The 23,842-nt window shown below is 30.9% G+C and overlaps 1 protein-coding gene across 5 annotated transcripts in view; it reads left to right on the forward strand.

The window, feature by feature from the left end:
- The first annotated feature begins 887 nt into the window (after nucleotides 1-887).
- Nucleotides 888-23,842, forward strand: part of LOC129911548 (uncharacterized) — a 107,061-nt gene continuing 84,106 nt past the window's right edge. For all 5 annotated transcript variants that reach the window (XM_055989377.1, XM_055989378.1, XM_055989380.1 and 2 more), the window contains exon 1: nucleotides 888-4,431. In XM_055989377.1, the coding sequence (XP_055845352.1) occupies nucleotides 955-4,431 (3,477 nt within the window). In that variant the 5' untranslated portion in view covers nucleotides 888-954. The remainder of the gene's footprint in view (nucleotides 4,432-23,842) is intronic.

The raw sequence follows: 23,842 nt of genomic DNA on the forward strand, positions 1-23,842 counted from the left end.
ACAATATCATCTGGCCCACCCTAGACAAAATCTCTAGCTACGCCCATGACCAAAGTTGAAGTTATATCGAAAGATATTACAATTTGAATACAACAAAACAAGGTTTTTTCGGCGTATTGCTCTGAAATAAAAGTAAGAAATTGAGTTTTTATAAAACTTGGAAATTGTTAATTAGTTTGCAACAAAATGGTGTATAAAATAAAAAATATTTCGATTAATAACTTATTTCTTATTATTAGGTAGGCAATGTTTTAGAGAAAGAATTGTAACAAACAAAAATCAGTTATGGGCGGAGAAAGAAAAATACTGTTACAAAGTAGGGATTTTTTGAAATTTCACAAGAACTCCATTAAATCGAAAACCGTAAGGGTTTGGGGTAAACAACAACCAAATTCTGAGAGCCCTTAAGTTGGCCTATCAGCATTTCGTTTGATCCATTATTTTTACGAATGCAAATAAAAAATATTAATTTCCAAATCAATGCATAAGCCGAAGTTTTGAAAAATCAGCCGAACCCTTCGACATTTTTGAAATACATTAATTGTTTTTTTTTTGTGTTCAATATCTGATGATCAGGTAAATAAAAAAAAATCCCCCATTGCTTTGGCATAAGCAAAACATTTTCATGTTCAACAGGTTTCCTAAATCGACATTACATTTTCGAAGAAAGTTACATCCCTTAAATAACGGAAATTAACTTAACCCGTTTGTGAAACAAAATTCCGTTACAATTTTGTAAAATCGTATTAAAAACATCAACTTCCGTTTCAAACCGGAAGTGGTTATATCATTTTCTTGTCGCCCCCATCAACAAAGTAATTAACTTTTATTTTTTTTTTCTATTCACAGCATTTAACAAACAATCGAAAAGTCAAACTAAAAACACAAAAAAAAAAAAAAAAACAAAATAATGCAAACAAAATTAAATTGTGACGGTCGAATAAAAACAAAGCAATGTCTTCTTCACTCCAATTGAACCACATTAACATTCTTCAACTTAACCAATGTGACAGTGAAAAACTACGTTTCCTTTCTCCACCACTGCCACCATCAGCACAACCAACTTCCACCAAACCGCCTACAACTCCATCAGCTCTAGAGGACATAGACAATGCAAATCGCATTGGGAGAAGGCAAAATGATAACAAAACGTTGAGCCACCACCATTGCCGTCATTGTCACCACATTCGTGGTGAAATTCCATGCAACTCAGAGTGGAGTTGTAATGGAACCGCCACAAAAGGTTCTATTTACACTCCACCGCTTTCCGTTTCAGCCCCCAACAATGGACAACACGACCAAGTGGGCATTAGCTATACTACGGGTGATGCGGATGTGTATGGGGGTGCGGATGATGGTAGTGCTGGCAGTGGAAGTATCAACAGCACTTGCAAAGGTATTTGTTGTGCTGTTGTCGAGTCGGTTCAGTGCGCATCCGCACTTGTGAACGACACTCACCATGATGATAATGTAGATGGCAAAGGCAAAGGCAATGGGACATTGACAACTACAGTAGACTCGAATTTCAAATGTGTATCGACTTCGACGACATCAGTGAGCGGTAATGGTCGCATAACATGCGCAGTTCTGCCCCAACCACGTCCGTTGGAATGCGTTCATAGGCGCTGTCGTCGCACCGAACGTCTAGCAACGGCAATAGCTCCAACAGCATCATCGATCCAGGAGCTATCACAAACAGACAAGCACATTGGTAAACACTTGAGCCAGGCCAACAGCAATAGCACCAGCACAAGCACCAACACGAACACCTATACCACCAGCACCACTACCAGTTGGGCATCGACTTCGACGTCGTCGGTTAGTAGTCCACCATCAGTGCAGGATTTTGCAAAAAAATGTCTAACAGCTGAAGAAAAAGCATCATCTCCTCCAAAAAGGACTGAAAATTCCCTGGCTAAAGGTCCAATTTCTGCCAATTCGTGTGATTTTGTGTTAAGTGAACTTTATTTCAGTCCGTTTGGTGATATTTTTTGCTATAATTTAGATCCGTGTCTAGTTTTTGGTGCTGCAGAAACTCTGCAAGCAATTCTTAGTGATTCTTTGGGCCATTTTTGTCATCCGAAAAGAATTTTTCTTGTCGCCAGCCAGAGCTCACACTCCCAGTGGGTTGCGTCTTCTTCATCGTCGTCGTCGTTTTTATCGTCGTCGGGCGTATTGACTTCGGGCCACCCCAATAATCAAGTTAGTGTTATTCCATCTGTGCAAAAGTTTAACTATCTTATTCTAAGTGCTTCGAATCTTAACAATACCCTTTGGTTTATTAATAACGAATTGGTTAATAATTTAAACGAAAATCTCTACTTTCTTCCAATACTACCAACACCATCATCATCTTCACCAATACCATCATCGTCAGCTCCACCAACACCACCAAAACCTAAACCATCATCATTACCATCATCATCGTCATCGACGAAATCACCAGGAGAATCTGTATGCGAATTCGAAGCAGAAGCAAGAAATTTTTGCAAAAGCTCTAGGCTTCAAGAGGAGTTAGAGAAGAAGAAGAAGTATCAACCAGAACAGAGCGACTACAACTACGATAGCAAAGGATACAAATACGGCGGCGGCGACGACAGTGAAAAGGAAAAAGCTAGCGACGAGTCACGTCGTCGACAGCCAACGCTTATTACTCTTCCAAACGACTACAACGATAACCAGCACAATTTCGACGAAAAAGTCATCACATCTCCTGCGAGGTGTTATGCTTATACACAACAAAAAGCTTCTTCTTCTCATTCATTGTTAAAGGTTAGTGATGTAAAAAAGGAATTATTCAACAAAGGCAGCAACAATAATAATGATAACAATGACAATAAACAACAACAACAACAACAATGTAACGGTAGTAGTAACACTACAACAACACCAACAACAAACCCATCTTCAATTCAAATAACAACAACACCTGTCAACTATAACAAAAACACTAACCCTATCAGCAGCCATCTTGTTGAAGATAATGATGATAATAATGATGATGATGAAGATGCATTCCAAGCAAGTCAACGCTTAAAAAGATTAGAAGAAAACTTCAAAGATTTGACAGTTTCACGAAAATCCAATCTCTGGCAGCCATCATTGATTGCGAAAAATTCGAATAATAACGGTAACGAGTTGTCATCGTCCATTGCCGAAAATCGATTGACAGCAGCAACAGAACTAACGAGGTCATTAATAGCATTGCAGTCATCATCAAGCATAACTAACAAAAACGAACAACACAAAGATAAAGAAGACGTCAAGAGCTCATCAAAATCATCATCGTCGTGCAATAATTGTGACAGCATCATCAATCTCTCTCTTTCATTTAACAAAGAGAATAAACCATTACCAAAAAGCTTCTCAACTACCACCACCAATACTCAAATAAAGTTTAAAAATGATGTAATTATAAATAATAATGAAAGCAATTCTCCTCCAATACCAGTAGTTAAAAATAGCTTGTATTTAAGTGATAATAATAACAATTTAAATTTAATATCGAAAAGTGACAGCTGTCATTTTAACAACAACAACAATAATAATAACGAATCTCATATAAGTACTTCTTATACTTCATTTGTAAATAATAATAAAAAGAATAACAGCAACAACTACTGTCGATTAGGAGAAGAAAATAATAATAAAACAAAAAAGAGTGCTTTAAATTCGACTTCGAAAAATAAAAAAGATATTTTTTACATAAGTCGACCAGTGCCATCGATATCCGAATTCGATGTTCGAAATTTAAATTATCGCAATAAATCAAATCAATTTTCTGACGATTCAGTGACATTTGAGTGTTACGACGAATTACTTGACGAAGAAGAACAAAACGAACAGAACGACGAACAAATAGAAGAAAATAAATTGCGATCGCGTTCAATTTTATTAGGTGTTTCTGAATTTGTCGACAATTGTTGTACAAGTGATGATGATGAACGTGAACGTGATGGTGAAAATAACAACGAAAACGCATGTGAATGTAATTTTTGTCAAAAGTTCCGTTTGATTAAATCTACGAAGCAAGTGAAAAATCAAAAAAATCCTTTTAACTTTAACAACACTCATTCCCAACAACAACAATCTTCTTCTTCTTTAATTGAATTTCGAACATCATCCTCAGTGACAGATCGATTACAAACGGATAATAATTTCGATATCGAAATGCGTGAATTAAACGGTCAGTTGCGTGGTTTGCTTAAAAAACCAAATCGACCGCCACCAGCTCGTAAAAATCGTGTCGTGTTCGATGAGACGCGCAATGAATTTTTCGAAGCCGATTATATTATTTTAATACGTGAGGATTGCGCGTACGACGAGGAGGACGAGGAGCCATGCACATGCGGCGAACATGAATTGGTGCGGCTTTGCTGTGAAGAGGGCTGTCAGTGTAATTATACAAATGAGGACACTCGGACACCTCAGGTGAGTGGATTTTGACCTATTAATAGCAAAGTTTAGATTTTTTTAGAAGATGTCACGTGCCCTTTATGTGATAGATGGGCATGAGAGGGGGCAGGCACGACACTCTTGTTGTTTTAATCGTGATTAATCAATAACCTATTCTATGAAATGAAGACATTTGTATGTTGACAGTTTGTGAATTTATAAATGCTAAGAATTAAAAAGCGTATAAATACCTTTGTTTGAATATTCAAATCTGAAAGTCTAAGTAAACATTTTTGTGTTTTTTTTTTTTGTCATTTTAAAAACATTTGTGTGACTTGACTCACATTACTTTGTAATGTGATCGTCTTAGTTTCGCATTTCATGATTGTTGTTATGAAATGTTTTCATCCATTATATTGAAGTGATCATAAAGAAGGAAACAACATAGTGTACCGTTGAAACACTTTTCTTTAAACTTGATACTTAAGTGAATTTGGTTATACAACAGTTTAAAAACAAACTTTAACGTAAACGCTTATTTCCACAGCGTGATGGTTTGTCACAAAAAAGTCTAATTTTTGTTAAGGGTAATTTTTGTTAAGGAAAACTTTGGTTCTTCGGGGAATCTAAAACTTTTAAACAAAATTTCGCAAAAACAAGAAATTGGACTAATTGTTGATACCTACTGATCAATCTTCAGCACCCCCAACAAATGTAAAGTTAGACTCCTTTGCTGATATGATTACAAACATATGTAACTTTAAATTGTATGCAATTTTTTTCTGCGAATAGGGTTAAAAGTAAAAAGGGCCTCACCTTGCGCAGAGAAGCACTGTCAGTTTTTATTTCATGGATCGATAGGGGTGTATTTAAAAGGCTTAAACCCAATTTCTAACCACCTGATCATTCTTTTTAGCGGAGTTATTCACAAAAATGCATTTTTTGGGATATTTAACATCTAAGCTAATATCTCTGCTCCAGATTGTCGTAGACCAAAAAATAAACATACATTCTCTTGCTTATAATATTTTCTATCGTTGTACGTAATTTCATTGTATTTGAGTGAGTAAATACAAAATGGCAGCCATTTAAAGTCAAATTCTTGTTGTTAAAAAACACATTTTTGTCATTATTTCGAAAAAAGCTTATATTATGATTGACATTTCTCTAATCTATTTTGTAGCCCTATTCATGTCCTGCATTTTAAAGAAAAAATCAGCTCTTTATCACCAAAGATGGCCGAGCAATTGATAAATGAACGCATGCAAAACCGGTGCGAAAACACCCAAAAATATCGTTTTTTGGGATTAACTCGACTTCAGAATGTCCTACGACAAAAAATAAAGCTATTAATTGTTCGTTACAACATTTTCTATCGATTTGGTGCACATTAGAAAAATGTCAATCATAATATAAGCTTTTTTCGAAATAATGACAAAAATGTGTTTTTTAGCAACAAGAATTTGACTTTAAATGGCTGCCATTCTGTATTTACTCACTCAAATACAATGAACATACAACGATAGAAAATATTATAAAGAAGAGAATGTATGTTTATTTTTTGGTCTACGACAATCTGGAGCAAAGATATTAGCTTAGAAGTTAAATATCCCAAAAAATGCATTTTTGCGAATAATGGATTGTCTCACTGTTTGCACTGTCTCACTGTTCGCACCTTTCCCCTAAATAAAATAAAAAAAATTGAAATTTTTTTTTTTTCAAACGGGTGGCGGACATGATCTCGACCGTCTGAATCCAGAAAACCCAAAATCTTGGAAATCCAGAATCCCAAAAAGACAAAATCCCGAACCCAAAATACATAAAACCAAAATTCCGAAAAACTAAAATGTGAAACCATCAAATCAAAATTTCGAAAAATGGATCTTAAAAATCGTTTTTTTTTGTTTTTTTTTCAACTTTTCTCAATATTTTCTAAAAAAAAAGTATAGTTTTTCCACATAATCTAAAAAAATATGTTTTAATCTAAATAATTGCATTCCAAAGTTTTCAAAAATCCAAAATTTTTTCGGTAACTTTTTTGAATGAAAAATAGGCTATTTTTTTCAAATTAAATTCGTCAAAAATCCAAAAATTAACTTTTTGCTCAAAAAATATTTAAAACAGATAGAAAACACAACAAAGTAATTTTTAACTAAGTTTTGTTAAAATCCAACCATTTTTGTAAAAGATAAAAATAAAAAATCGTATTTTTGCAATTTTTTCCAATATTTTTGAGGTTATACAAAAAAATAGGTTGAGTAAAAGTTGTAGACACTTTTGCTATCTACAACTTTTGGATTTAACTTTTTTCGCTAGGAGATCTCCTTTTGACAGAAATCGTAAAAAACCGCGATTATTGACACCCACTCCACTTTTTCACCCACCCACCCCCTTTCCCCCAATTTGTTTGTGGGCAGTTTATTTTTCCCCTTTCATATACCATATACTGCTAATAATTTTTTATTTTCAAAAATTATCGGCACTGGTCTACACTAAGTCGTCGAATTATTGTTTATAAATGTAAATTAAAAATATTTAAGTGAGAAAAATTTAGAAAAACAGTGTTTTTGAAATATTGATTTTTTTTTATCAAAACTACATGTTTTATGCATAGTTGATATCTTCTTAATCGATAAAAACACTAGAAATGGCTTAAAATTAACAAAGCAAGAATTTTTGCAAGGAAAGTCGGAAAAATATTTTGCCCCAAAATTCAGACTCCATTTCCATTTTACAAGGTTTAACTAGCCAGTGTTGCTTTTTATCACACGCAATCCTATAAACGGTCTTTTTGATAAAATCGATTTCTTGCCGTCTGATTTTCTCGTAATAATGTACATAACCGATTTCCACGAAATTTTTTTTAAGTATTCCTCATAATAGATTTCAAATTTTTTGAAAACCCAATTTTATATTTTAAAAAATCTAATTTTTTGAAACGAATCAATTATTTTTTTTTTTTTGAAATGTTGTCTTATTTGTATCGAATCAAGGGGCACGGTAGTGCCCAGCCAAGTTCTCTAGCAACTTTGGCACTACACCCTTATTTACAGGAAACAACTCAGGCCATTTTCGACCCCCCTCTAACTTCCACACCAAAGATGCTAGAAATTTCAAACTCACTACATTTGTTGAGCTCGTCAAAACCAAACACCTCACAAAATTTCAGCCTCCTACGATGAGTAGTTTCTGAGATATAGGGCTTCAAAAATCGCAAAAACCGTAACTGACTCACTGACTCACTGACTCACTGATTCACTGACTCACTGACTCACTGACAGATCATCAAAATTATGGAGAACTTCCCGATATCGTAGAAACTTGAAATTTGAGATTTTCAATTCAGGGGGCGTGGCATCCGCCCATTTCCGCTGAATTTTCATCATATATTATAGAGCACTTCTGATTATCGTAGAATCTTGAAATTTGGTAGAATAGTAGAGCTGGTAGTTTATACAAAGGAACAAATTTAAAACTTGAGAATTTCATCCAGGGGGCGTGGCAACCGCCCATTTCCACTGAATTTTCATAAATTATTATAGAGCACTTCTGATTGTCGTAGAATCTTGAAATTTGGTAGAATGGTGGAGCTGGTAGTTTACACAAAGGAAAAAATTTAAAGTTTGAGAATTTCAGGCAGGGGGCGTGGCAACCACCCATTTTCACTGAATTTTCATCAAATAAAGAGATTTTATATTCTACAGCCATACCTTGCAAAAAGTAGTGAAATCACAACAAAAACATTACTGTTGAAAAAAGAGCCAAGTTATCCTATGTTGAAATTATGCTGGCACAAAAAGTACTGAGATGTAAAAGTGTACCAAGTTCTAAATTTTGGGTTCAAATTCGTATCAATAAAATTTTGATTGTTTACTTGGCAATTTTTGAAATAACTTTAAAAATCGATAATTAAGAAAAATTGTCAAGAGAACAATCAAAATTTTATTGATACGAATTTGAACCCAAAATTTAGAACTTGGTACACTTTTACATCTCAGTACTTTTTGTGCCAGCATAATTTCAACATAGGATAACTTGGCTCTTTTTTCAACAGTAATGTTTTTGTTGTGATAATAGTTTCTGAAGAATGGCGTATCAGTTTTTGTTTATTCTCGGTTCACAGGTTTTGCGTTTTCTTCACAAGGTGTCTCTCATTTTCCTTAAAAAATACCTTCTTCTGAAAACCATAGTACCAAATTTTATTAGCATCCATATTTCCATGAACGTTAGGCTGTAAAAATTAAAAAGGTAAAGAATTTTCAATTCTCTATTTTTTTAACACGTATACGCCATAGTGTACGTGGTGCAGGTACGAAAATATTGTAAGTTATGGGTTATGACTTATGACCCTTAACATTTTTGACTAAGTTTATGCTCATCAAATGGACTGTATTTATTTTACTTGCGATATAAGTAAATGAGAACTGGGCACAACAAGAGACCACCGAGAAGCACCGGGGTAGAGGTCTACCTTTTTTAAATGATACATAAATAACTTTGATACTTTTTACATTTTTGAGTGTTTTTTTTTTGTTTACTTTCAAATCATTTTTTTTTTTTTTTTCAGAAAAGTGCATTATTTTTTCTTCTGGTTATGAACGATCAATTTATTCTCTCAAAATCATTTTGCATTTTGACTTACGATATATGTAGGTGCTATAATTATATAAAGTTATGCATACGTAAAAAAAAATGAACTCGAGATGTTCAGGCTTTTATTTGGTATTTTAAATATATGATAAATTTAGTCATGTAGAAAATTTGCCTCAAAAATAGAGTTGCCACATAAAATTTCCCATTTTAAAAGGAACCATCCTATTTTTTTTTTTTTTTTTTTTTTTTTAATATTTCCAGTATCAACTTATCTTTTATTTGACGCACCAAATTTAACCTCTAACCTTATGAGTTAAGTAACTCGACATTTCTAAGTGTTTCTCACTTTTGATCTATTTTTATTTAACTTAAAGAATTTTTCAGTAGGTGTTGTTTTAAATTTCAAACTTTTCAACATCCAAAAATATTAAAATCATCTGAAATTAGGGCCATTGATGCATTTACATAAATATGTTTATGTATCCTATAAAATTACCTAAATTAAATATAGAAAGTTCTAATTTTAGATTGATTAGCTTCCAAAGATTGAGCACCCTATGGGAATATACGGGATAAACCTTTAAAGGAAATTGATGCTCACTCAAATAACAAATTCTAATCCATATGTATAAATAAAATCGGAAATTGTTACGAAATATGATGATGAAATATGATTTCCCAGAGGATATTTTTAGTTTTTATTGATTGAAAAAGTGTTGCATTAGCGACAGCCACAAAATGTCAAATGTGATTAAATAATATCTCGTTAAACCTAACTCTTTTTTTTTTTAATGATTGAACGTAAAAATAAGCTGTCATTATTTTTATACAGTATGTTGGTTGTACATATGTGGGCTTAAATTACTTTCATTTAAGTCTACACAAAAAGGTTTAAAATTCCCTCCATCAGCAGCATTCGTCATATTATATACGTATACCTTCAAACGACAACGACCGGGGTAGAATCCAATTAAAGCTTAAAAGATTCAAGGACCCAATTCAATGTTTGCGAATGAAATGAAGGTTCATTTTCTCAAGTTTGTGATTGTTTGATTTGCTTCAAGACTGCCCACATGGTGTTTGTGTTGATTTTTATTTTTTTTTAAATAACGAATATTTTTAATAACGAGTATATTCTCAAGGCTATACCCAACTCACACACGTGTACGGTCTTAAATTGTCTGCTTTAAATCTTATATTTTTCTATATGTATCTTCTATAGATATATTGTCACCTCTTAAACATTTTTACCACTTGTGATAAAAAGACTTGTTAAAATTCATTGTTATTCTCTGAAAAATACATCATGAAGAAAACATGTCAATAGCCTAACTCCGTAAATAAACTTGAAAAAATAAATATTTATCCATAAATAAATTGTCTAACTTTGTTGTATACAATTAGGATGGGGACGGGCTTCCAAATCCGCAATACAAAGTTTGCTCAGTCAATTATGCTTGTGTTCGCCTTCATTTCGTATAAAACCTTATATTCCTTCACCGAATATCATGAATATTCATTCCATGGCTTATTAAAGTTCTTTTGAGTGAGGCAAGGCAGCAGCAGCAGCAAAAACTACTGTATTGGCCTTGAATGCCGCCACATTTCTCATTTTCCTGAAACAAAAATGTTCCTTGTAGATACTTTAGTCGTTTCGTTTATGTCTATAAGTATGTGTTGTGTGTATGTATGTGTGCGGTGTACCTATGTAATATTATATGGATATCAATTTGCTTGTTCCATGAAAATAAACTTTTATTTTACTTTTGGTTTATTTTTTTTTTTTTTTGCTTTCTTCTGGCGGCAAGGCCATTTGGTATAGGTACCTACTTGTACATACAAAAACATCATCGCTTTTACATCCCTATTGGGCGTGTATAACCTTCGTCTAAAGTGAGTTTGCTAGAGGTCAGAGAAGATTTACTAGCTCCTTTTTGCCAGAAAATGAATCTTTATCTATACCAGATCATATTTTGTGTTATATTATTTTTTGGTGGTTTTGACGCGAAAGGTTGACCTTAGATTTCACTCATGGATTGTCACTTCTTTAAGACGAAGGAATGGACTTTAAATTTTTAAATTTCTTAGTGAAGTTTTTAAAATGGGTTTGTTGAACATTGACGAATTGAGACATTTGATATAATACAAGTTTTTAAAGACTGAAACTCAAAAGTCTTAGGTTTTAGGTAAATAAGTCTAATGGCCGATTTTATAAACATTTAACAGGCTTTTAAATTTTTAAATGACATTTTTTGTTTGGAGGAAACATAATTTTAGGACGTAAAAGCCTGATAAATATTTAAAAAGGCTTTATGAAATTGGCCATAAGTATACATATATTAATAGAGAAATGAAATCTTTTTAATATATACAGGGTGATTCAGGAGTAATGTGCGAAAAAATTTTTCAAAATTTTATGTACATAGGAATTAAGTACTAATTTTGTTTTTAAAATTCAATGCTCTTATTTATTTTTAAACAAAAACACAAAACCGGAATAAATAAAATGCTCGACTGGGTCGCACGAACTTGCTCTTTAGAGTTGCTTACATTTTTAAGAAATTTGGAAAATGTACTAAAAATAAAAAAAAAAAAAAAACATAAATTCGATTTAAAAAAAATAAAACAAAATCTGAAACAAATTGCCCTCCAATTCAAGTATGCAGCTTTGATTAATATATTAAGATGCATTTTTAGAAGAAAAAAATTTAAAATCGTTAGAGCTGTTTTTTAAAACTAATTTTTTATAAATAATTTTTTGGAAAAAAAGTTTTAAAATAAAATTGGTATGCCATTTGGTAGAAATCACTATTCAACATCTAAAAACGAAATTTCAAAAAACACAAAAATTTGATTTTTCAAATTTGAGTTATACATAAGTGCTTCTTGACAAAAAGTTTCGTAGAAATCGAATAAGCCGTTTCGGAGAATATCATATTAAAAAAAAAACGGTTCTATGGCAGGTACCGTTAATAATGATTTAAAAAAAAATTTTTTTTTTCAATAAAAGATAGATAGACCTTGTCTTGAAACTTACATTTGAATTTTTTAAACAAAATCGTTGGAGCCGTTTTTGAGGAATTTCAACTTTATTAAAATCGGTATATTACAAGTACCTACCGTTATTTTTGGTCCAAAAAAATTAATTCCAAAAACACCTCAATCGGTCCATCCGTTTAGGCTGTAGGTCCTTATACAGACAGACAGACGGACTTCAGACTTCATGTAAAACTGAAAAACTTTTATTTCCAAATCATTTCAATTCTTCTCAAAAATTTCTGAGCAAAATTTTAGTTAAAATTTATAAGATCAACTAAATTTTTTTTTTGTAAAATATGCACATTCAGAGAGATGCTTAAAAGTAACATTTTTGAAAAGTTTAAAATTGTAATAATAAAATCTAAGTAACGAATAATAAATTCAAATAAATGGAATATTGAAATTGTTATAACTCAAAAACAATGATAGATCACTTCTGATTAATATTGAGGATATCAACATCCTTTGAAAATGTATTTTTAAAAAAGTTTGCTACACGTGTCGCGACGCGTCGTAGGCGGGTGGAATTAATTTTCTTTGCTAATTTAATAATACTCGTCTGGCGGTTTGTATTTTCTTCTGTTATATCAATACAAACTTAATGCGAAATAAATTGATTAAAAAAAAAATCCTATCCACCCTCCCTCACACAAATAACCTGGCTATGACTCTGCTGCTTATGCCGCTTATATATAAAACGCCTCCATTTAGCGCAGTCGTTCAAAAGAAAAATTTAAATTATTTAATAGAAAAAAAGACATCTTTTGGTGCAGATTAGACGTTCCTTGTTGGGAGAACCTTAACCAAACATAAACTCCTGCTCAAAATTAACGCACACATTTTTCGTCTGAAGTTATACCCCTGCATCTTATTTTAAAAGGCTTTAAAATTCTTTGGTGCATTTTTTTGTGTTTTGTTATTGTTTAGCAAGTCGAAAAAATGCTAAACTGCAACAGTATTATCAACCAAAAAAAAGATAAACAAAATTTAACAATTCAAGGTCTGAAAACTGATTATAAAATAATTTTTATTTTTAAGAAGAAAAATTTAAAAAAAAATGGAAGCTGGTGACGGTTCTTTCCCATAATTGTGTGCAATACTTGGTATAGTCTCCTCTAGCGCATATGACAACCTGCAGTCGTTTGTCCATTCCACTAATTAACTTTTGAAGGTTTTGTTTTAACACTTCTTTCACTGAAGTTTTCAGTTGATCAAGACTGCTTGGAGGTGGATTTCGGTCGCGAATGCATCTTTTCAATATTTCCTACACATGTTCTATTGAATTCAAATCCAGATTTCTGTGTGGTTAATCCGAAGCTGGAATATTAAAATCTTGAAGATGTTCTCAAACTACTCTAGCATGCATTATCGTGCATCAGACTAAACTGTGGACCAAATTTAGGGGTGATTGGAACCAGATGCTGTTCGAGGGCATCAGTCAAGTATTTTTGGGTACTTAACTTAGGTCTAAAAAGGCTCGCTAACTCCGTAGGTGTTGTAAAGCAGATTTAACTCCATGAAATTTTATGACTCTTCTTTAAAATGCTCGCGGGTTAACAGACAGACTTCAGCAAATCTCTCCCCAAATCTTCCCGAGAAAACATTTTATTCCATACCTTTAATTTAAGATCACTATTGTCTCATTTGAGAAAATAACCATGATGCTGTGGCATAAAGTAATAGCAAGACTTTACTTTAAAATAAATAAAATGTGCGTTAAATTTGAGCAGGAGTGTATAATAAAAAAAAGTTCTTGTGTTTTCAACCATTCTGAAATAAGGTACATCAAATTTAACTGAGCTAATACTGAGTAACCACAAAAACACGACTATTAAAAGTCTTAAACGGTAAATAATAAAAAAAAAAAACACAAAATTTGTATATTATTTATTAATCTAGAAAAGAAAATCAACATACTTTTTTCCAATAACAATTTTACCTGACATTACGATGATATGAAGAATGCAAAAAAAGTGGGTCCTGCAATTCTGTCTGTCTGTCCGTCTGTGTGTACCTGGAGCTACAGCCTAATGGAGCGATTCTCTTCAAAATTCGTAGTTAACAGTTTTGGGTGATTCCCTAGAGGACAAATTGAATTTTTTTTTTGACCAAAACTAACAGTTCATTTTTTGTCAAAAACGGCTCTAACGATTTTAATTAAAATTTGTGTAATAAAATAATAAAAGCTTTCTTTGGAAATACAAACAAATATTTTTAGTACCGTTATTAACGGTACCTGCCATAGAATGGTTTTTTTCATTAATGAATTTCTCGTAAACGACAACGCAGATTTCGACCAAAATGTTTAGGTATACAGAAACACTAAAACAAACAATCAGATTTTTACAGTGCTGCTAAAAACATTCCGGATTTTTTTTGTCATTTTCATCAAATAAAATTTTAAAACACAAAACTACCCCGAAATACTGTTTTACGAGCTTTTAAGAATTTTTGGCATCTTAACCTGCAGGAAAAGCCAATGTAAAGGCATTTCTTTCTCCTTTTATGGAGCCATTATAGGCTCCAACATCTCTCCGTTCTGGAAATGACCAATAAATCCGTTGATTTAGTGTAACGGGGTAGAGCCTGCAGCTGAAAACACCCCAAACCATCAATGATCCTCTCCTGTGCTTCACGGCAAGGAGCACATTTTTTTGGTTTCAAACATGTCCATGTTTTAGCGCCTGGCTGCCATTTAACAATCGGAATAGAACAAGTTAAAATTGCTTTAATCATTGCAAAACATATTTTTCCGTTTTGTTATCGAGCAATTCCGATGATTTTTTGTAAATACAAGCATGGTGAAGTATTTTCATTTTAAAATTTAAAGTTTTTCTTAAGATCCTTTCATTGCCTACTTTTTTAGACAATGCTTAGCATTAAGGAATGGCTGTTTTCCAAGCGGAAAAAGATTAAGACCAAATCTCAAAGCCTTCCTTAATGTACTTGATGTTGAAGGCAGATTAATCTCCTCACAAATCGATTAAGAAGTCGCAAAAGGATCTTTTATTAAAAACCTCTTTATTCGCCTATCAGTTTTTAGGAATATTTTGTTATGGCATCCACCCTAGTGATCTGCTTTAACTGATTTTTTTCCTTTTTACTGTTTGACGATATCATACTCACTTGACGTTGCAATTTACAACATCCCAAAGGGATAACATTTGGTTTTATTTTGACTTAAAAGTGTTCTACGACTTAGTAACGAATTTTATGACTAGAATGCGTTTTTTCCGTTATTCCATTAAATAATTTATACAATTCACAAAGCTAACAACTTTGTTTGTCACTGCAAACAAAAAATTTTCAGAAGTGACGCTTAAACCCGTTACCTTAACACCGAGAATCGAAATCCTTGAAAAATCCGGTTAGTTTTGCACAGACGAAACTCTGACTTTCCTTCATTTTTCGATTTTTAAATTTTTTTAATGTATTAAAGAACATTATTTTGTGTTCAAATTCCTTGACTGATATATTAAGGATCTAGAAAAAATATTAACCCTCTACTGCATACGAAGCCAAATATGGTTTTGTCTGTTTGTACGCACTTTTCTCTTTTCTGTTACAAAAAAATGGTAAAGATTAAATACAATCCTCTTCTTTGTGTTTCTGAAAACCCATACCTAGAGATAGTTTTTTTCGTGTGTCCGACCCAAAATAAAGGTGTATTTTATGATCACAGGTGAGTCGATCAGTCGTGTACATTGAAATCGAAAGTGTAGAATATATTCATAGTTTAAGTGTTAATTACTGCTTTTGTTTGGAAAGTAAAGTGGAATTAAAAATTTATTTCTGATCGATTGTCTAATTGTGTATGCTATGAACCAATTTTTATTGTAAAAAAATTATTGGCCTGTTCTTGGGAGGTTAAAAAGTACGGAAGCCATATTTGGCTTCGTATGCATTAAGGGGTTGTAAATCTACACAATTTCTTTAATTTTTTTGTTGGAAAATTTTGTTTCTTTACATTGTTATTTTGCTTGGAAGCTATGTTTTACTTCAGAAATGGAGCCCCTTCGCTTTTAGAGACATTTTTCTCATGTTAACCCCATTTCCAGAGGCGTAACCACAAAAATTTTAGGGGGAGGGGGGCTCACCTATAATATTTTTCAATCATTTTATTACTTTTTATCTTTTGTAAGATCTGGGAGTGGGTGAAAATGTTTGAGCAAGACTTACTTCGACAGTGGAAAGAATTTGAACAAGAAAAAATATATATAACGGACAAAAACAAATTGCTTTTCTCGGTTCATTGTCTTAAAATGAGCAAAATTTTAAATTAATTCTTAACCTTTTATTTATTTTACTTTATTTTGTTTTTAAATGATAAATATTTATATTTTGATATTTTTAATTGTATTCTTTTTATAATCTGAATAAATTAAATTAGTAAAATTTCTTACCCTTTAATGCATACGAAGCCAAATTTGGCTTATAAACAAATTTTTTAAACAAATTAATTTAAACAAATTTTTTAATGAAAACCGTTTTGAAACAACCCAATGAACCCATGTAAAGCATTTTTTAATTTTTTCGTCCGCTAATATTAATTAAGCAGTAGAGGGTTAAAACAATATTTTGTTCAATTTTTGTGTTTTACTTTTATTTGATGAAAATGACAAAAAAATCCGGAATTTTTTTAGCAGCACTGTATGTAAAAGGCCATTTTAAAACAGTGTTTAATTAATTTATAAAAACAGATTTTATTTTTTTAAGAAAACTTATGAAATTCCTTAAAAATATCAAATTTTAAATTTTCCCTAATTTTGTTGAGTAAAAAGCTTTAACATTAGAGTTACTTTTACCATAAGAGCACGTACGTTTGACCCCAATCGTGCATTTTTTTTTATTTGACTTTGCTGTCTGAGCTTAAAATAAGATTAATTATTAAAATAGATTATAATTTTAATTACAAAAATCCTATAATTACCTAAACTTCTAAACGGTAGATGTACCTACTTATTAAAAAATTACTTGTATTGAAATTTATTAAAATCAAATGGCCGTATTTCGTTTAGAACTTTATAATTTCCGAAAATGTATTATTTAAGTACCTACACTTCAATTTCAAAATTTTGTCAGTAATTTTACTTGATAGTCTTTCAATTATAATTTAAAATAAAAAAATGAACTCTTTTTGTACCTACATCTACTCTACCTACATACATACATATTTTTATAAAAAGGTCTCATATAAAAGCAAGTAGTCCTTAATCTCCATACATTTTAATTAAAAAGAAAAGTTTTTTAACTACAAGTTAAAGTAAGTATCTCAAATAAATGGTTCTAATTTGTCTGGTTTCAATTTTTTTTTTTTTATAAAATCTCATGAGAAAATCAAATACTTAAGAAATCCATTTAATATTCATAAAACGTTTTCAACTTACATCGTATACAACATTGCTTTCTTACTCTACAATCAGCGCACACTCAAGGGATAATAAACTGAGACATACATAATAATACATTATTTCCATATATAACTTACATAATGTATATATGAATCAAATTAAGGATAAAACAAAAAATCATTTTCATTTTAAATTCAATCTTTTTTTTTTTAAGAACGAACTTTTTGACAAAAGAACCAAGCACGTTTATTGCACACATCATAAGACTTAAACGATTTTTGAAAGACATTTGAAATTTATTTGATGAATCAAAGCACGATCTAAAAAGAAACAATATTAAACAGTAGTCGCGCAGAAACCATTTAAAATGACAAAAGAAATGAACCAGATACACCTACTACATAAAATATATAAATAAAAAAAAACATCTCTATACTAATATACCACTTATTTGAACTCAATTTAGAAACAAATGCTGCTCAGAAGACACATCTTTATGAATTGAAAATGTCACAGGATATTATATCGCACCCCATTCTTATTGCCGATACACTACACCACCACCCCTTCATCGACTCGGGGTAAGAAAAAGACTTTGGTCATATGTTCGGATGTTACGAATATACAACCAGGTCAACATTGATATATGGAAGTTATGTCGCATTAAAACGATTTGGATGTTTATATTTAAACTTCAAAATAATAATGAAAAAAGGAACAAAGACAAAAGGTCAGAAGTGTGAGGTGATAAACACAACAAGCACAATCATAAGCACTTGCTTTAGTTTTCGCAAGGGACCATTTTCTGCCCAAAATGTTTTATTTCTTTTTTTTTTTTTCTATATTCAATATTGAAATAAGTAAGAAACATTCCTTAAATTTATTTGAAGGAGAGCTTGTGACTGTCTTCTTGAAATGAACTGGCTTTCTTAATACACAAAATATTCATATTTCTTTAACTTCATGGAGAAAGCGTTAAATTCCTCACTTTAATAAAGTTATGAGGGAAACGACAGATGTTATTTATTACAAGCTTTTTTTTATTTTTACTATCGCACAAAATTTAAAGCCAATATTTTTGTAATAAGAAATGTTAATCAAATATTATGCTTCGGGAAGTTTGTGTGAATAACTTTTTGATTTCATTTTTCTTTAATTAAAAAGAAATACATTAGCAAAAATTAAAGAAATTAAAATTAAAATGCCTAACTGGCCCGCATAAACTTGCGCTTATAATTAAATTTGCTTAACTTGTTTAAACTTCAAATTTTATTTATTGTTTGTTAAATGCTTACTCCCGAACGCTTGGGGGCTGTGTGCGCTCACCGCAGCAGGTTAGCGTGGTCAGATTCAGTTCTTTGAAACACATATTCTTATGTGTGTTTATAAGTATAGGTATAGTAAAGTTGGGCACAGAAGACAGCTGAACGTTTGACAATTTATTACAAATTTAGAACAAAGAAATAAAGCTCAAATATCCTCACCTTATGCCCTAAAATTATTCAAACCGCAACTCAAGTAATTTTTTTTCTTTTGAAAAGGTGTATTAACTACTTTAGAATGCGAAAAATGTTGGTCTGTCTATACCTCGAGTGACAACCTAAACCACTTAAGAGATTGACTTAAAAATTTAAATTTTCCTTTGCGCCAAAATTTACAGTACCTGCCATTTAACTAATGTAGAAAATCAATAACGATTTTAATTTTAAAAAATCTGTTCTCTCGCAAATAACGTCCCATAAACAGAACGGTTTTTTTTTTTTTTTAATTCCTCGTAAATGACTTAACTAATTTCAATGAACATTTTCGTACAAAAAAGTTTAAGTGGGGAAATCCCTGTGGACTTTGGATTTTGTACTGCGGAGCACTTGGATTTAGGGCTATCTAGGCTAGGGACTTTTGAGGCTTCAAATAAAGCTACGACCACTGAAAATAGTTTTTTCGAACGATAAATGATTTTTTGAGCAAAAAAAAAAAAAACAAATTCCAAAACTCACCTTAATACTAAAACAAACAAAAATTTTTCAAAACGAAATTTTTTTTTTTGGAAAATCAATTATTATTATCAACTGATTTAGGAATGAAAGTTTGTTTTTATGTGTCAGTTAATAATTTCTTAACATTGAAAAAATATGAGAAAAGAAGATTTATTTTTTTTTAATACTTGTTATATGAACAAAAAATGGCAGATTAAAACTATTGAAAATCAGTAATAAATTATGGTGTAAAAAAGAGGATATTAAATCTACTTTTTTTAGCTCATCGATTTTAGTACCTACATACCTACTTACTAAATTTTTTTTTAAGCTTAAATTTTTTTTGTTTGATTCTACCATTTCAATCATCACACCAAAACCATATTTTTTTTTCAAATATGTACATACCTACATAATTCAATTTTTTTTTTTTTTTGAAAAACCTTTTTTTGAAATTTTTTTTCCATGTGTCGAATAATGATTTGTTAAGAATTGCATACCAATTTCTTTTTTATTTTTTGCCACCTGAAAGCTTATTGCTTCAGCTCAAAATATATATATAGATCATGTCTATTAGACATCTACAAAAAGAGCTAGAATTTTTTGAACTCGATCAAATTTCATTAAAAAAAAGCAAAAAAAAACATTTATTTTTATGTTCTCAGGATATCGCATCAATTTTTTTGTTTGAAAACCTATAAAAAATATACATATACCATTTGAAAGCTTATTATTACACCTTTCATATGAAGTATCAATTTCATTTCAAAGATGCCTACAAGAGAAGTTTTTTTAAAGTCAACCATGTCGAATTTCCAGACTGAGATTACAGTACTTCCCACACTGGTGGCTGTTCGGGGGGTAACAGATCTCCACTGGTGTTTTGAGGTTTTTCGCAAGTTTCTTGATTTAACATTGTGTAGCTTATAGTTAGTCTACCGTTATGTGTGATATACCAAATGAAAGGTAATTGTATCAGGATGCTCATAAAAGTTTAATAAATTTAATTTCTATCTGCTCTTGGTCAAAAGTTATAACTTGTTGAATTCTAAAATTTTATTTTACCGTTATCTCAAAATTGTGTTTACGAAAATGATTGAAACTTTGCACACATATAGTCGTCTCAAGTAGCACACTGGTGTATAAATTGGTGTAAATTCATTAATTTTGGTGTAAAATTGAGGAAATTGAAAAAATATGGTGTATTTCTCAAAATTAGTGGTATAAAAATTATACCACTGTCTTTTCTGTAAAAAATTTCAACATTTTTTTAAGATTCCGTGCAAAAAATACATCGATATTCAGTTGTTTTTATAATATAGGTACCAGTAATGGTGTATAAAATTATTCGATTCTGAAATCAACCAAAACGGTATATTTTGTACACTCTCTTTCACCAGAATGCATAAGTGGGAAACGCCATATTTTTCAATGGCCGCCATTTAAAAAAAGTAGACAGCAATTAATTATTTTTCTATAATAGTATATTTATCGACCTAATTATCCCGCAATTTGGTTTTTTATGAAAGTGAATAAAAATTCATTTTCATTTATTACATAAGAAATGGTATGAATTAGAATTCATCAAACTCTTTGAGGTAAAAAATAAACTTTGGTTCAAATTTTAAATCAGAATAATTTAAATGGTGTATTTTATCCGTAGATTTATTGTGTATTTTTCAATTTCAAAGGGATAATTTTCACCAAAAACCATGATCATTTAATATACCACTAGCGCCATTTATACACCAAAATCGGTATATTTTTTTAACCACCGGAGTTTATTATATACGAGAAAATGGTGTATTTTTTATATTCAAAATGTATATCACGAAAGTGCAAAAAAATACACCAAACATTTTGGTGTATTTTAGACTTTTGTGCTACTTGAGGTAGTCATGGTCTATCATTACTCCATATACTTTATTCCTGTATCTATTAAAGAAAAAAAGATAAAATAAAAAAACGATGAAAATCGGTTAAAAACGGTCAAAAAACGTGTTTTTTAAAAACTTGTTTCTTCCGTCATTCAGTCAAAACTCACTAAACGATTCCTACATGTCCTATAAGTTTGAGATTTTTTGAACGCTCTAAAAAAAGCTAAAAATCAAAAATTACCCAAAAATACCCCTAAAAAACAAGGTGTTTTTCAAAAATTCATATTTCGAAACGCAGAGTCCGTATCAGACGCCTATTTTTTTTCCCTTATCTTTCACCTAGCATCTTTAGGTGGCAAAAAAAATTTCCTTTACCCAAAATCATCATTTTGTCATATCCCCAACACGTGTACAACGTTCAAACAAAACGTTATAGCTTAGTTTAATTAAATTAATCTCATCTATCTATAGCAAAAAAATTCAATTCTCTACGACTTTGCGTTTAGATTTTAGCCCAAATTTCATCTTTCCGTTTTACCTCTGTTTACCCTATTAAATGACGGAATTTTTAAAAATCCTTCATTTGGATTAAGCTTTAGGCTATTATCTTTCAAATAAGCTATAGAAGATTTTTGTATCTCTAATAGTTTATTTTTAATTTTGAATTGAAATTTTTTGCCGCACTGCGAAAGTGCGAGAGTGTGACGTTAGAAAATGGCGTCACTTTTTTGTGGTGGCTGCCATGGTTCATCGATTTATAAGTCAAAAATATATTTAAAAAAAACGGTTCCTTAAATTTTTCGAAAATTCTACAAATTTGTTTTGCAAAAAAATATTAAATACCTAGATATTATTTTTAATTCACAAATTCTGATTATATATGAAAACAATTTGTAGTGTTAGTTTATAACAAAGACAAAAAGACAATCCAATTTCCTCAATTTTGACACCAACTCTCCAGGACTCTCCCCTCTCTTCAGCCAAAAGATTAAAGTAGTCAAATTAAATTTAGACATTAAATTACAAGCTAATTTGTAGGTTTTTATCAATCGAACTTAGAAAAAGTACTGGAAAAACAATTTCCGAAAACGATTAAGAATTATGTCTAATTGAAGTGGAAAATGCTTTAAGAATTCATCTACCTTACCTATAGTTATATAAATAAATTTTATCTCTTAATCTCTTCCAATCAGACAAGATTTCAATTTATTTTTGGATGAACTAAAAATGAAACTAATTGTTTTTGAGGTAAAACAAAATAAGCTAAAACAAAATATAAAACATTGTTGGTATTATTCCTTTTATTTCATTCAAGTTAAAATATCTGAATACAATTATTGAAATTTATCTATCAATCTTATCCATGTAAAATAAATTTTGTTTTGATTTAAAGAACCCTATTAGACCATCAGTTTGTATTTCTATTAGAATATTTGATTGTAAATTCCAGTTTGGCAATGTTTATTCTTCAACATGAGAAAACCATAATAATACTTTTCGTGCCACTTGAAATATCTTTAAGCAAAAAAAAAAACAACAAACAATTTGTGTATACCTAACATGGAAAAATAATAAATCCTTATGCATCCTTATATCTAGCAAGCAATTCTGATGCCAAAGCCCACCTCTATATTGAAACAAGCAAAATTTTGCTAGAAAAAACATCAGTGTCTCCAGTATTTTGGGTGGTAGAAGAGCCAAAACAAAAAACAAAATCATAAAAAAACCAGCGAAAATTTATATCGAATCTGGATCCAAAAAATACATTTGTAATAATCCCCAAGGGTACCTAGTAGTAGTTCTATGTATATACAGGGTGTCCCAAAAGTAATGGATCAAACGAAATATGCAGATAGGCCAACTTTAGGGCTCTCAGAATTTGGTAACTTGTTCATCCCAAATCCTTACGGTTTTCAATTTAATGCAGTTTTTGTGAATTATCGACAAATCTCGACTTTGCAACAGTATTTTGCTTCCTGCGGTCATAATTGATTTTTGTTTTTTACAATTCTTTCACTAAAACATTGCCTAATAATAAGAAATAATTAATTAATCAAAATATTTTTTATTTCATATGCCATTTTGCTGCAAATAAATTAACAGTTCCATGTTTTATAAAAACTCAATTTCTTACTTTTATTTCAGAGCAACATCCTGAAAAAAATTTGTAGGGTGTGGCACTGGTTTATTATTTTGAAAACTTGCCGTGTTATTGCAGTTTTCAAAAACGTATAAAAGTATCCAAAGTTGAAATTAGAATGAAAGGTATTACAATTTGAATGCAGAAAAATAGGGGTTTTCAGCGCAAAATAACAAACAAAAATCGAGGCTTTTATTCAAAAAGAAATAAACAAACAACAGTCGAGAAAATGTGTTTATTTTTCTTTGTTATTTTTCTCTGAAAAGCCCTGTTTTGTTGCTTTTAAATTGTAATATCTTTAGTTATAGCTTCAACTTTGGAAACTTTTATACATATTTGGAAACTGCAATAACAGGGCAAGTTTTCAAAATAATGAACCAGTGCCACACCATACAAATTTTTTTCAGGATGTTGCTCTGAAAAAAAAAGTAATAAATTGAGTTTTTATAAAACATGGAACTGTTAATTAAT

Source organism: Episyrphus balteatus, chromosome 2 (assembly GCF_945859705.1).
Source record: "Episyrphus balteatus chromosome 2, idEpiBalt1.1, whole genome shotgun sequence".
Classification (NCBI taxonomy): Eukaryota; Metazoa; Arthropoda; class Insecta; order Diptera; family Syrphidae; genus Episyrphus; species Episyrphus balteatus.